The sequence below is a fragment of the Trachemys scripta genome, chromosome 14 (genome assembly GCF_013100865.1).
Source record: "Trachemys scripta elegans isolate TJP31775 chromosome 14, CAS_Tse_1.0, whole genome shotgun sequence".
NCBI lineage: Eukaryota > Metazoa > Chordata > Testudines > Emydidae > Trachemys > Trachemys scripta.
Window position 1 is genome coordinate 26225286 of NC_048311.1, and position 14159 is coordinate 26239444.

A 14159-nucleotide genomic window follows, 5' to 3' on the forward strand; every position below is an offset into this window, starting at 1 on the left:
ATCTCTTGTTGCTTAGGCCTTATCTAGGCTTTTGCCATAAATATCCCACTGTTGATAACCACCTGGTCAGCTTCTTTGGTGGTCGCAATGGAAAGGCACGAGTGCAGACATACCAATAAGATTTACTTGGAGCTCTAACTATTGTGCCATGTAGACTTGTTCTGAACAGAGTTACACAACTTGGTAGTTAATATGGTATCTGCTGGGAGCCCTGTCTGGACTGTTGGTTCGACCATGCTTGTTGCTGGAGGAAACTTCTGGCCAAAAAAACCCCAAACCTAGTGTAGACAAACCTTTCACGTTCACTGCCTGTTTTATGGTAAGAGACCATGTATCGGGCAGAAAAACATTCCTTTTTCTTCTCTTCATCTGTCTTGCTTAGAATAGGAAGAGAAATGCAAAGCGGGGCTGCACTTGCTGTTAGTGAATAAATAAGAGTCTAGTACTAGTCAATCTAAAGAACTTTGCTGGAATCCAGGATGGAACTTCAGTCTTCCTATTAAAGAGGATTGGAAGACTACTTCTGAAAAATTTTGAATAACCTTTGCCTAGGAATGTGAATACTGTATCATATAAGATAGAAAAGGATGAATAGGCTGATGTTAATACCTTACAGGAGAAAAAATGTAATGTGATTATTCCTTAAGCTGTAAATTTATTTTCCTCTGAAAAATATTCCTACAACTGGTCCATTAGTGAATGTCACTTTTGTATTATGTTCATTAATTCACCTTGCTGAGGAAAGAAATAATCTTTCAAGAATTAAATATAAATAGACCTGCTTCTGCCACATAGTAACCATATTTCTAATCCTTGTATATGGTTAATTTGGGACAACCTGAGAGAAAATTTGTATATTGATAGCTGGCATGGCAATCAGTGTAAGGAGGTTGGTTTTTTTTTCTAGTAAAATATATTTGTACCAAAGTTTGAATGGACTCCTAACTAGCTGTCTTGCTGATATTGAAGTGTCTTAACATTAAATTGTGTTGCTCTACAAAATTCTATAATTTTAATTTCTCATAGTTTAGTAATTAGTCCTGTGATTGATACTGAGGTGCAGCTTTTCAAGCAGTTGTCTTTGATTTCTTGGGCCTCTTTTTAGGCGGGAGAAGTTAGAACAGCAGGTTAAACCAATATTTGAAGAAGCTGATGTGTATACTGAAATTTGTTTTAATAGAATCAGAATTTTTATTTCAGTTAATATTGTATATAAAGGAAATACCTCTAAAAATGAAAATTACCTACTATTCATGCATTTTATTTTTCCACAGGAAAACGTTCAAAGTAGATGACATGTTATCAAAAGTAGAGAAAATGAAGGGAGAGCAAGAGTCTCACAGGTATTACCTGCTCATATTTTTATCAATAAGTCATGTATGGCTGTCAATGAGGGAACAGGATAAAAGGGAGTGATTATTACAAGGTGCAGTACCTGCCACATGAGTGCAGTGTAGCATCCAATTAATATTTGATGAGTATGCACTCTTAAAAGTTTGAGTACTTGCAAAATATAAGAAATTGAGAGCATAAAAGACCAAGGTACAAAGGATCTGGCTTTCTGTTGGGATAGACTTTCCAAGTATTTCTACTGTTCATATTTCAAGTATCTTACGCGTCTTTGTTAGCTTTTAAAAAATAAAAACAAACTTACGCTTAACTGAGTTGCAGTGTCAGCAACTGATCCATGAAAATTATATTTAAGCAGTGGAGAAGATTTGCATGGTCTTTATTTAGCAAGATTCTGACGGTAATATTCTCATTTTTCATGTGATTAGTTTCTGCTCTGCTTGCTGCTTTCACAGGTTCCTTTATTCCTGGTCTTTATGAAAAGAAATTAAATTTTTCATTGAATGAATTTAACAACTTTTTAAATATTGAAGTGCCTGTATTTTAGAACTCTGTAATTTACTTTTACAGTGCTCTTAATAAAAGAAACTTAATTTCTAGGGCTGTCAAAAAAAGCAATCAAAAAGATTAATCGTGCGATCAAACCGTAATAGAATGCCGTTTATTTAAATATTTGTGGATGTTTTCTACATTTTCAAATATGTTGATTTCAATTACAACACAGAATACAAAGTGTACAATGCTCACTTTATATTTGTTTTTGATTACAAATATTTGCACTGTAAAAAACAAATAGTATTTTTCAATTCCCGCATTGCAAGTACTGTAGTGCATTGTCTTTATCATGAAAGTTGAATTTACAAACATAGAATTATGTAAAAAAACCAACCTGAATTCAGAAATAAAACAAGCTAAAACTCTAGAGCCTACAGGTCAACTCAGTCCTAGTGTTTGTTCAGCCAATTACTCAAACTAGTTTGATTACATTTGCAGGCGATAATGCTGCCCACTTCTTGTTTACAATGTTACCTGAAAGTGAGAACAGGCGTTCACATGGCACTGTTGTAGCCACTGTCACAAGATATTTACCTGCCAAGTGCGCTAAAGATTCATATGTCCCTTCGTGCTTCAACCAGCATTCCAGAGGACATGCGTCCATGCTGATGACAGGTTCTGCTCGCTAACAATCCAAAGCAGTACAGACTGACGCATGTTCATTTTCATCATCTGAGTCAGATGTCACCAGCAGAAAGTTGATTTTTCTTTCTTGGTGGTTCGGATTCTATAGTTTCTGCATGGGAGTGTTGCTCTTTTAAGACTTCTGAAAGCATGCTCCATACCTCATCCCGTCAGATTTTAGGAGGCACTTCAAGTTCTTATACCTTGGGTCCAGTGTTGTAGCCATCTTCAGAAATCTCACATTGGTACCTTCTTTACGTTTTGTCAAATCTGCAGTGAAAGTGTTTTTAAAATTAACAATATGTGCTGGGTCATCATCCGAGACTGCTATAACACGAAATATATGGCAGAATGCGGGTAAAATAAAGCAGGAGACCTACAATTCTCCCCCAAACAGTTCAGTCACAATTTTAATTAAAATGCTTTTTTTTTTTTTTTTTTTTTTTTTTTTAATGAGCGTCATGAGCATGGAAGCATGTCCTCTGGAATAGTGACTGAATCGTGAAGGGGTATATGAATGTTTAGCATATCTGGCATGTAAAGGCATTGCAATGCCGGTTACAAAAGTGCCATGTGGACGCCTGTTTTCACTTTTAGGTGACATTGTAAATAATAAGCAGGCAGCATTGTGTCCCGAAAATGTAAATAAGCTTGTTTGTCTTTGCAGTTGGCTGAATAAGAAGTAGGACTGTGTGGACTTGTAAGGTCTAAAGTTTGACATTGTTTTGGTTTTGAGTGCAGTTATATAACAAAAAAAATCTACATTTGTAAGTTGCACTTTCACAATAAAGAAATTGCACTCATACTTGCATGAGGTGAACTGAAATACTACTTTATCATTTTTAGAGTGCAAATATTAAAATTAATTCAAACTGAGAACTGTACACTTTGTATTCTGTGTTGTAATTGAAATCAATATATTTGAAAATGTAGAAAAACATCCAAAAATATTTAATAAATTTCACTTGGTATTCTATCGCTTAACAGTGCAATTAAAACTGCAATTATTCGCAATTAATTTTTTTGAGTTAATCATGTGAGTTAACCGCGATTAATTGACAGCCCTATTAATTTCATTACCTTTAATGGCCTTTTCTTATTCTATTATGGTGCTCATTGTAGTGAAAGCTGTTCATCAAAGATTGCAAGATTTCCACCATAACCCTCTATTCTCATCTGCTGGGGGGAGGGCGGGGGGGAACTCCTTTGGTCTGAGGCTTTCTGTGTTTGATCTGAGCCCACATAGGTACATTTAAAAAAAAAAAAAAATTTATATGCTTCCCTCAGCAGTGCTTTTCTTATTCTATTATGTCGGGGTGGTGGGGACTGGGGGGACTTCACTTTAAAGAAACATTTTAAATGTTTTTTATGCAGAGAAGAAAGGAGGTTGATCTTAAACTGTGAACATCATGTTTGACTTGCCCAGTGGGAATTGTTGCTGTGCATTTGGGGGGGGGGGGGGGGAAGGTTATGCTATTAAGCAATGAAATGGTGGATTTAATGAATGCATAGCTAAGTTTAGTAAGTTTTGCAGTTTGCCATTGTGGAAGTAAGCAAACAGGTGAGTTTAAAATGTGAAGCTATGAAAAGCATACTTGTGTAGATTCATGTAGGTGGAACTAAAAGTTTCTAAACAATTTTAAAGGTTTGAATCTAATTTTTTTTGAAAAGCATTTGGATCCTTTAGAGCAGTGGTGGGCAAGCTGCGGCCCGTCAGCATAATCTGCTGGCGGGCCGTGAGACAGTTTGTTTACATTGACTGTCCACAGGCAGAGCTGCCCACAGCTCCCAGTGGCCGCGGTTTGCTGTTCCCAGCCAATGGGAGCTGCGGGAAGTGGCGGCCAGCGTGTCCATGCGTCCCGCGCTGCTTCCCGCAGCTCCCATTGGCTGGGAACAGTGAACTGCAGCCACTGGGAGCTGTGGGCAGCTGTGCCTGCGGACAGTCAATGTAAATGAACTGTCTTGCAGCCTGGCAGTGGATTACCATCATGGGCCGCAGGTTGCCCACCACTGCTTTAAGAGTATTAGCTTTATTTTGTTCCCATTTTGATCTTGTACAGAAGACATTTAAAATAGAGTAAGGTATGCATCTTCCTGCTCCAATATAAGTATTTGAGATGTCAGCTCTTACTTGGCAAGGTCTGATGACATAACTGGAAAACTTCAAAGTTCAACATAGCAAATCTAAAACTTGGAGTGACAAAATTCTGCTTATTTTGACGTTGTGATGGTTGTAGAAAAACAGATATTCAGGTAACTGGTATGTTGTCTCCATAAACCACAAACAGTTATTGACAAATTGGCCAACAGTGGGCCAAAGGTCCCTGAAACATAATTTTATTTTGGTTTTCTATATCCAATTAATAATAGCTTAATTGACTTCCAAAGAAGTGTATCTGGACTGACTTTTTATAACAAATTACAGTGCAAATCAGCTTTTTAAATAGCTCAGGTATAAAACATTGGAAACTTTAAGAAAATGAAAGTGTCTCTTAAATAGCTAAAAATAGTTGCACATCCTATACCTATCCTGAGCAACTTACTGTAATTTTATAGCTATACTCCTGTTTTTATAAAGCTGCTTTCTGCTGTACTGAAAGACTCTCAAACTTGAGAGGGAGAGTGAAACTGATTGCTTGCAGAGAACTCTCAAATGCAAAAAGTAAACAATTTAAAAATATCTAATCTCTCAATTAGTGTTTTGTGACAGTAGCTGATAAAAGAAATCACACTTCTCTGAAAGTAAGTTGATATCTGTCCCATTTACTGTCAGCATCTTGGAATGTGCACAACATATACGTCACTTGAATTTGACTTGTATAGGTGAACTGAAAATAAAAATCCCCAAATCAGTAATCTATGCAGACTTGCATTTTAATTTAGTTTTCTCTATTTACTTTCCAGTACCAGATTGGAAGGGTTGGATTCCCTTTCAGCTGTTAATATTGCAGACACCCAACATATGCAATGAACACTGCTCCTTTCATTAAGTATTTGATGCCCCAGTAATTACAATTGCACTTAATAGTTTCAGTTGCAGACCCCTAAAGATTTTGCTGGTGATAATGCATTTTGGTTCCAGCAGTATTCTGAGATTGGTGACATTGTGACCATTTTGCTACTATTAAGCATTTGGTGCACTATACTCTAATGAACAAGATTTGTAATAGAGGCTTAACAGTTTTATTTGATGGATATCATAAGTACAGAAAACGTCACCATATTCTATCAATCCACAAATATTAAATCTGTATTCTTTAATAGAGCAAATGAATAACATATAAGCAGTTGGTAGAAACTATGATGGGAAGACACTAAAGCATACATTCATCTGGCTTACTTGCATCTGAAGAAGTGAGGTTCTTACCCACGAAAGCTTATGCTCCCAATACTTCTGTTAGTCTTAAAGGTGCCACAGGACCCTCTGTTGCTTAAAGCATACATTGTACTTCTGAGGTTTTCGGTGCAATTCCAGTGAATGAAAATTAGAATTTCTTCCCTATCCTAAATTAGACATTGAGCTACCTTATTATTTTAGGAAGGAATATGGTGGAATTTCATTAACCCTGTTTATGAACGTCCACAGTAATTATTTTGCTATGGGGTATGGTGTATCCTGATGAGCAGGTCACATTTAGTTCTTCATGCTGGCTTTATATTCTCCTTGAGTGCAAAAACTATTGATAATCAGCTAAAACATTTCTATAGGTTGTTTAATGGTTTATGAAATTTTATGCTTTCTATAAATTATGGAACAGAGCCAGACAATGGAAAGATTGTAACATACGTGACCAACCAGAACATTAGAGAAGCTTTTTCACAAACTGAGAATCATTCAGATGTGCTTTTGCACTCTTCTTTATAGGCCTCTGAGGGAAAGTATGGCTTGCAAAGTTTTGTAAAATATTAGCTGAAAATTGGTTATGAAGCACATGTGCTGCATTGAAATCAGCTTATTTTGGGAATTGTGTAAATCAGTAACACTATTAATTTATTCACTAATCCAGTTAAATTGGTTTTGGTTACATTTGTGAATTGTAAAAGTATTGCTTGCTTGAAATAAGCCAGATGGATCTCTGGTTTCCAAGGATTGTTCTGTGACCTTACTGAATCAAAATATCCAAGTTTAAAATACATTTCTGTTTGGCCTAACACCAAAATGTTTTGTTTTGCTCCCTCTACTAAACCTTAACTTTTAAAAATATAAAATCAAGTCCTCATCCTCCTGATGATAATGCAGTCTGGCACTAACACATTCTTTCATTCTGATGTAATATACAAGTCAGTGCAAGCATTGTCTTGTAAATACTAAAGCAATTGGGGTACTTATTAAAACATCAATAGTTTGAGGATTTCAGGAAATACTTGTCATGCACTGACAGAGCACTCCAAGAAAGTCTGTGTTTTAGGGTTGATTTGATTTTTTTTAAAACTCAAAACCATTTAAATCACCATTTTTAATCATGATTTAAATCAAACAGGAAATCTTGATTTAAACCTATTTTAAATTTTTTTTTCAATTTTATTTTTTAATTATTTTTCTAAAGAGTTAAGGGTTAAAACATGTTGATTTACAATGAAATTTAGCCTTTACAGTAAATATTGTGGTACTTCTTGCTAACCTAGCACGTGCGCGCGCGCTCTCTCATATATATATTTCTTAAATAAACATCTATTAGATACTTGATTTTTGTTTTTTTTATGTTAGAAAATGCTGAATGATGCGTTTCTTATTTACTAGACTTTTTTTTTTACTTGTGATTTGTCAAGCTATACTTGGATGGAAATTAGAATTTAAAATGCACAAAACTACCTTTTTTAATTAAAACTACTTTAAGTATACCAGATGCATAAGAATAAAAATGTATCAAAATATATTCTGCATTTAAAACTAAGCAAGTATTTGCTATAGTTAGTGAATTGAACTGAATGTTTCTGGTCACCATGTCCTTCAGTATTTTAGGACAAGTAGATGTCATTCTCTTATAGCTAGGTTTATTCATACATTGGAAGAGGGAAAACAAGCTTTCCTGCTTTTTCAGTTTCCCGTCAGTTTTTAATTTGAGTGAAATAGTCACAGAACTGAACTAGCTGAATAAACTGAAATGAAAAATATATTCTCTCTGCAACTGCAGAAGAGGCTGCTGCTGTCAAAAGCTGGTTTAGCACTTCAGCAAACTCTGGTTCTAGTTGCTTAGCCCAGTGGTCTCCAAACTTTTTTGATCGCGCACCCATATCAATAAAAAAACTTTTTAGCATGCAGCCCCTGCCAGGCCGCAGGGCCAGCTCTACCATTTTTGCCACCCCAAGCGCGCGCAAAAAAAAAAAAAAAGCTGCTCCTCCTACCACGCACCCCTAAGGATCCTCTTGCGCACCATCTGGGGGTGCGCGCACCCCATTTTGGAGACCACTGGCTTAGCCAATGACTTCCACCAGTTCAGTGGTTTGATTTTCATTAAAAGTTTGGCAGCAAGTATGTATTGCTTAATATTCTAGTATATTTAGACCTTAACATAGATAGTCATAATTTCAGATTTAACTTTAAATAGCTTTGGGGGGAAAGTATTTAAATAAAAAAATTTCAATTTAAATCTGTTTTTTTTATAAATCAATTTTATTTTTCCTGCTGGGTTCATAAATGGTTCTGGAGCCTCACAGGCCATATTGGGGGGAAAAAAATTTAGTGAAGTTATTCAGGATGGCCAACTGCCCCAAATTAAATGTTTTTAATGCTGTTGTGACTTATATGGGACACTATCCAATATGACAATATTTCATCAAATATTATAGATTCTATATGTAGAGGACTTAAGCATATTCAGATTTTTAACCTCTGGTCATAGAGTGACAGCTATTTCCAGAATAATTTCATATTAATTTTTCAACCTTTATCCAAATGTATTAAATTACCTCATTGAGTTTAGTAAATCCACCTTATCCAAATCTTAAAGTAGTACAATACTAAAAGTAGGATAATAAACTACAGTAATATAAAATAAAATACACAGTAATCAAACCATTAACTGCATGTGTGGGAGGGTGTATGTGTATTAAAGGCGGGGCTGCTAGTCCCACCTATTAAGGTTGACCATCATTTGTCATAAGATTCAGTTTTCAGTTGCTAATAATTTTACCTGACTTCATAATTGTGCCTTTTGCTATCCCATGAAAATAGACCCAAATTTTATCAAGTTATAGTAAGCCTTTGAAAAACTGTAGTTCACGTATGCTTAGTAGAGACTTCTTGGATTTTAGCAGCTAAATCTCAGAAGATCCTATTCTCACTGCGCATGCTTGAGCCTCTCACAGCTCCTTGTGCTCACCAGACTGCATGTGTCATTGCCACAGTGACTGAGTCTGCTTCAGCCCAGGGCTACAGGTGAGAAAGACAGACTTTCTCTGTAATGGCTGCTGCGGGCTGGAGCTGGCCAGTGGAACTGTGAGCAGGGAGCCTGTCATGTCACTCAATTAACCACCTTGCTGGAACCCAGGCTGGAGGAGGAAGCAGTGTGATTGGAATGGTGAGGGGACAAAAGCCAGACTGGGAAGAAAGAATGGAGTAAATTGTGACAAGGAGTCTGGGGAAGGGGAAATGGGAGGATGAGACTGTTTGGGGGGGGGGAGGGCTGGGACTTGGAGGCAAGGTGACAGGAAAGTTGGGATGGCAGCTTTCAACTGCCATAACAATGAGACAGTCCTTTCTGTTCCTGCAGTCCCCTGCCTTATACACCACACGTCTTCTAACTTCAGCAGATGAAGTTGGGATTTTACAGATAGCAGCCTCTCTTTTTACGCAGTCCTGATTCATCCCCAGAGCAGGTTAATCCTGTGCACTAATACTGGGGCCCTGTAGGGAAAATATAGTATGTGATTATGTAATATAAGACTGTATCATAGTGCATATGCACAGGCAACTCTAATTCTGTCACTTCCTAACTTTTGAGTGCCTGACATTTCAATCAGAATGTTCTTTTAGCATAGATTTTGTGTGTAGTATATTACAAAATACACCCTCAAACCCTTGTCTTCAGGTACTGAGTATTCATTAAGGTAGTGGTCAAACCCTCTGCCTTCTGAAAATGCTGATCCATGCAGGGGTACCTTTCTATATGCAAAGAAGTTTGTCTTAAAATTTGCATCCAACTCCTATATTAAATATGCTGAAGCTTTAGAAGTTACTAAGTGACTGGGAGACAGTTTATTCACTTCTTGATTATAGATCTGATTCTGGTTATAGATTGATTTTGAGGAATAATGTACTGAATAACCTGTGGATTTTTTTTTTAGGCGGAAATATGTATTTATTCTAACAACTTTTTTTTCCTGTTTAGCTTGTCTGCCCATCTGCAACTCACATTTACTGGTTTCTTCCATAAAAATGGTATGTCAAAATTCATTATACAACTAGATTATAATGTGTAATAAACCTCTTAAGTTCAGTATTGGGAGTACACTTGAGCTGAATAGATTTGCCATATATTAAAATCCCAGATGTTTGTACAGTATTTTTTAATTGCTTTGAGCTCAACTATCCCACTAGCACGATACTTAAATATTTTACTTCTTACAGTAGAAAAATGTGTACCTTCTCATGTGTACTTTAGATAAGTGCTTTGTGACATTAATACTAGCAATAAAAAGTTGCAAACTTTCACTCAGTACATGCAGATTCTATTAAAAGTTTAAAGTCTTTGTCGTGCTTTTAAACAGTTATTAATAGATAAAAGTAGAGTTGAATTGTTCTCTTTAAGCAAGTATCCATATGGAATTCTTCAGGTTTTCTTGGGAATTTGAAGTGGAACAAAAAATCAAGAAATACTAAATTCATATTTTGATGTTCCACAAAGTTGGAAGAATATTTTCATTGATATAAAATATAGTCCAGAAATGAGACTGAAAATGCTATACCTAGATCTTTAAAGATGAACTGAAATAATCTTGTATTTTGCTAATGATTTACTATTGTAAATATCTGTATGTATAATGAGCAGCTGTAACGTCACAAAAAGTTAATAGAATTCTTGAACTAGCAAGACCTGAGTCCGTGGTTCTGTTTCTCCTTTAGTTAAAACAGGAAGTTGTGTTCTTTATGGTGCTTTAGATATTGTTAATTTATTAACTCTTACATACCCGAACTCAGTTTTTTGCAGATAAGTAAAAGAAGATGACTTTCAAATATTTTATTTTAAAACATTTATTTCCAACTTTTAAATGAACACGTATTCTGTTAATGACCTTATTTGTATTATTCAAAAAATATTCAGCTCACTTAAATATCTATATTTTTAGTATGGGTAATGGTGTCTGCAAACATTTATGCTCTCTGAACATTTTGTATACTTTACTTGGCGTGGAAATTGTTCCAAAATACACTTAAATTATGGTTAGTAGCATCTGGATTTGAAAAACTATTTTGCCAGTGATAAATAGGAATTTTGTTTTGGTGAGTGCGTGTTGCTCCCTTGATCTAGGAATACTTCTGAGTGTTCCTTTTGTGGATTTGAAGAGGAATATCCAAAGAAGAGTGCTGGTCCCACTGCTGCCCTGATTCCATTTGGGAATACTCACTCATCTTCCGTTTATTCCTTCAGGAATTTTTCAACTTGTTGCCTCTACTCTAATGCTTTATCATGGAAGCAACAAGGAGATCAAGGAGCCCATACCCTGTGGTGAGAGCAGAAGCAAAAGAAATCATTGTTTCTCCCCAGGGCCTGGCAGAGGATGGGGGCAGGGGGAAGGAATGCAGAGGGAAGGAGTGCTGTAGTCTAGCTTCAGACACCTAATGATCCATTCCTCCCAGGTGTGGCCTATGGACAACACTTAATGGGAAGCATACTATACACAACTTCAAATAGTTGATGTATAGAATGGGGATGCACGGGTGCTCTCTGTGGGCCCTGCTGACAGACCCTGTCTTTTAATTTAATTTTTGACTTAGACTCCCTGTGTTAGTAGGTTTGAGCAGATTTTTCAAGCTTGCTGTAAGTCATTCTATGACTGTTGGTAATATGACTGTGCTGTTTAACTATAAAATCCTCATATGCTGGTGCTGCTATTTCAGTAGAGGACTATGCATAGTGAGAACAATGTGATTGCATGTTCATCCTAAATAACATCTCTCATGAGCAGTAGTGAATACTAAATATAGAAAGTTTTATGACCGACTAGCCATTGACATGCTTTTTTGGTGTGATAGTAAAAATGATTCCAGAAGCTCTCAGAATAATGCTAACTATTTTTTTATTTTGCAAATTAAACACGGCTATGGTTTTTTTTTTTATATCTGCTGGTAGGTATTCTTTGTTAGGAATGTCTTTCTGTGAACATTTGCGTACTTGTCTGAACAGGATTAATTTTCAAATTAAAGGTGAAAGATTTTAAAACTAAAAAGAAAGTAAATCCATTACAATTCTTAAGGTTGCTAATGTCTCTGTAAGTAATGAAAATTTTCAGATGCTCTACCAAGATTGTTACTAAATTAAAAACAGATCATGTTGTTCAGTGTGAATATAATGCCAGGAGGAAGGTTAGTTAGGAGACACAGGGCATGGTCTCTAGTATGCTCACAACTCTTTGCCATCTCATCTGTTCTGATAGGTGTGATTGAACATTTTACTTGGTGTCTGAGATTTTGGCTTTGGGTGAAGGCTAGTTGGTTTAAGCTTAACACAGATAAGACGGGTGTATCCTGAGGTAATAGGGTGGGGGTGGCAACTAGAAGAAATGGGCAGATTATGAAAGTCCTTTGATTGTTACTCAGTTTCACAAACTGAATATACTGCTGCAATTTTAAGTGTTAGCATCTAGCTGTCACTGATAGTTCAAGGTAGCAGCTTTGACCAAGACTATCTCTTAAATCTGTGCTGGTCAAGAGCAAAACTTTTTTTTTTATGTAGACCTTTCTACAGTTATCTGTCTTTGTTGTCGTCATACTATTATGTTCTCTGGGGATGCATCTTAACTCAAGTTAGTGAAGAATATGGTTTCCAGTTCAGTGCTGCAACATGCAGAAAGCACATTGTAAGGCCATCTGTTTCACTGCTTTTCATGAAGCCATGGTGTGAGGTGTATACTTTTTTTTTATATAGTGGGTGCTGTGGGCAGTTTTTATTTTGGCTGGAGTTAGCTTGGATAAGTTTACTGGGTTTGGGATTTTTTTAATCTTTTAGTTTATATTCGTATTTACACAAGCACCTAGAGCCATGAGTAGTGCTCTGAAATACACTTGCTGAAATAAAATTATTCAGCTGAGTAAGGAAGAAAAGAATTGGACTTCAGGAATGTTGCCAGTTAATTTAATAAGGATTTGATATAATGCAGAGGTTAATTTACTTAATAACCAGGCGATCAGTAAAATAGACTAGTTCACACTACACTCAAATTGTCTGAAATAGTTGTATTTTACTCTGTGATGGTTCTAAATTTCAGTTTTAAGAGAACAGCGTTAGATCTGTTCAGTGCTGGACTGGTCAGTCTATATTGCCAGAGACTGAACTTGTCTTCCAGAAAGTTCATCTTTAGATCATGTACAGAGTAAAATTTGAAATTGTTTTCTTATGCAAAACACACATTCTAAATTAATGCTTTCTTGTTAGAGAATATCTTACATTCACATGATGAGGCCTTTATTTATACTGTAAATGTGTTTTAACACAGATTTTTATTGGCATTGCTGATCATACTGCTGGTAATAAACACCTTGAAGATTACATCGATTGGAAAACCTGTAGCACAGGAATTGTAAAATTATTTTAAACCGCATTTTTTTTCTTTCAGTTCTCTCAGTCTCTGGCACTCTTCTTGGGGTTGAGAGTTGAGATTTCTAACTTATGGCATTTGGGTCCTTGGCAATGATGCAAAGTAAATTGTAGATTTGGGAGGAGTAAATAATTTTTTATGGGAAATAATTTGTCACTCACCTGAAACTGGAGTTTTCTGGCTTTTCTTAACAAATCCACATTTGCCCTTTCTTTCCTATTGCTTTAGAAGATTGTAGTTGGTGAATGTTCTGCTCTGCCTCTGGGCTGTACTATGAACCTGTACAGTACCCTCAATTACAGTTTTTAGTTATAGCAGTATTGGGTAAGTGTTTATGATCTAAACTGTATTTTGGCATGTGGATCTATGAGGGAGACCTGTTTGGATAACTCCAGTTACAGGTAAATTTTTCAGTTTTTTACTGGCTGTTTCCTTTATTTAAAAGGAGAGTTAAAAGTAGAGTTGTACTTTACTAATAATCAAGAGCTAAAAAAAAGACCAATGGAAGTGAGTTTGGCCTTTTCTGTTGATCTGTAATGTTTGAAAGTTTAACTCTTACATTTTTAATCTGCTAATAATGAAGCAATTATAAAGTAAGGTTCTTTCTCAATATAAGCACTGAAATTTCAGTGGGTGGGTGTGACTTCAGAACTTTGCAGTAAGTCCTTGTTTCTGAAAATGGCAGAGTTTAAAAAAAAAAAATTAAATCTCCAGTAAACTTATGGCACTGAATAGAGTTGTTACTTTTTCAAGACTTAAAATATTTTTCTGTTTAGATAAGCCATTGCAAAACTCAGAGAATGAACAAAATTCCGTAACCCTAGAAGTACTGCTTGTGAAAGTTTGCCACAAGAAAAGAAAGGTAACATGAC

The 14159-nt window shown here is 35.9% G+C and overlaps 1 protein-coding gene across 1 annotated transcript in view; it reads left to right on the forward strand.

The window, feature by feature from the left end:
- The window catches only part of SUZ12 (SUZ12 polycomb repressive complex 2 subunit), a 44584-nt gene that overhangs the window by 10720 nt on the left and 19705 nt on the right, over nt 1-14159 (forward strand). Inside the window, exons 4-6 of the mRNA XM_034790436.1 lie at nt 1275-1343; nt 9861-9910; nt 14064-14149. Coding sequence (XP_034646327.1) covers nt 1275-1343; nt 9861-9910; nt 14064-14149 — 205 coding nt within the window. The remainder of the gene's footprint in view (nt 1-1274; nt 1344-9860; nt 9911-14063; nt 14150-14159) is intronic.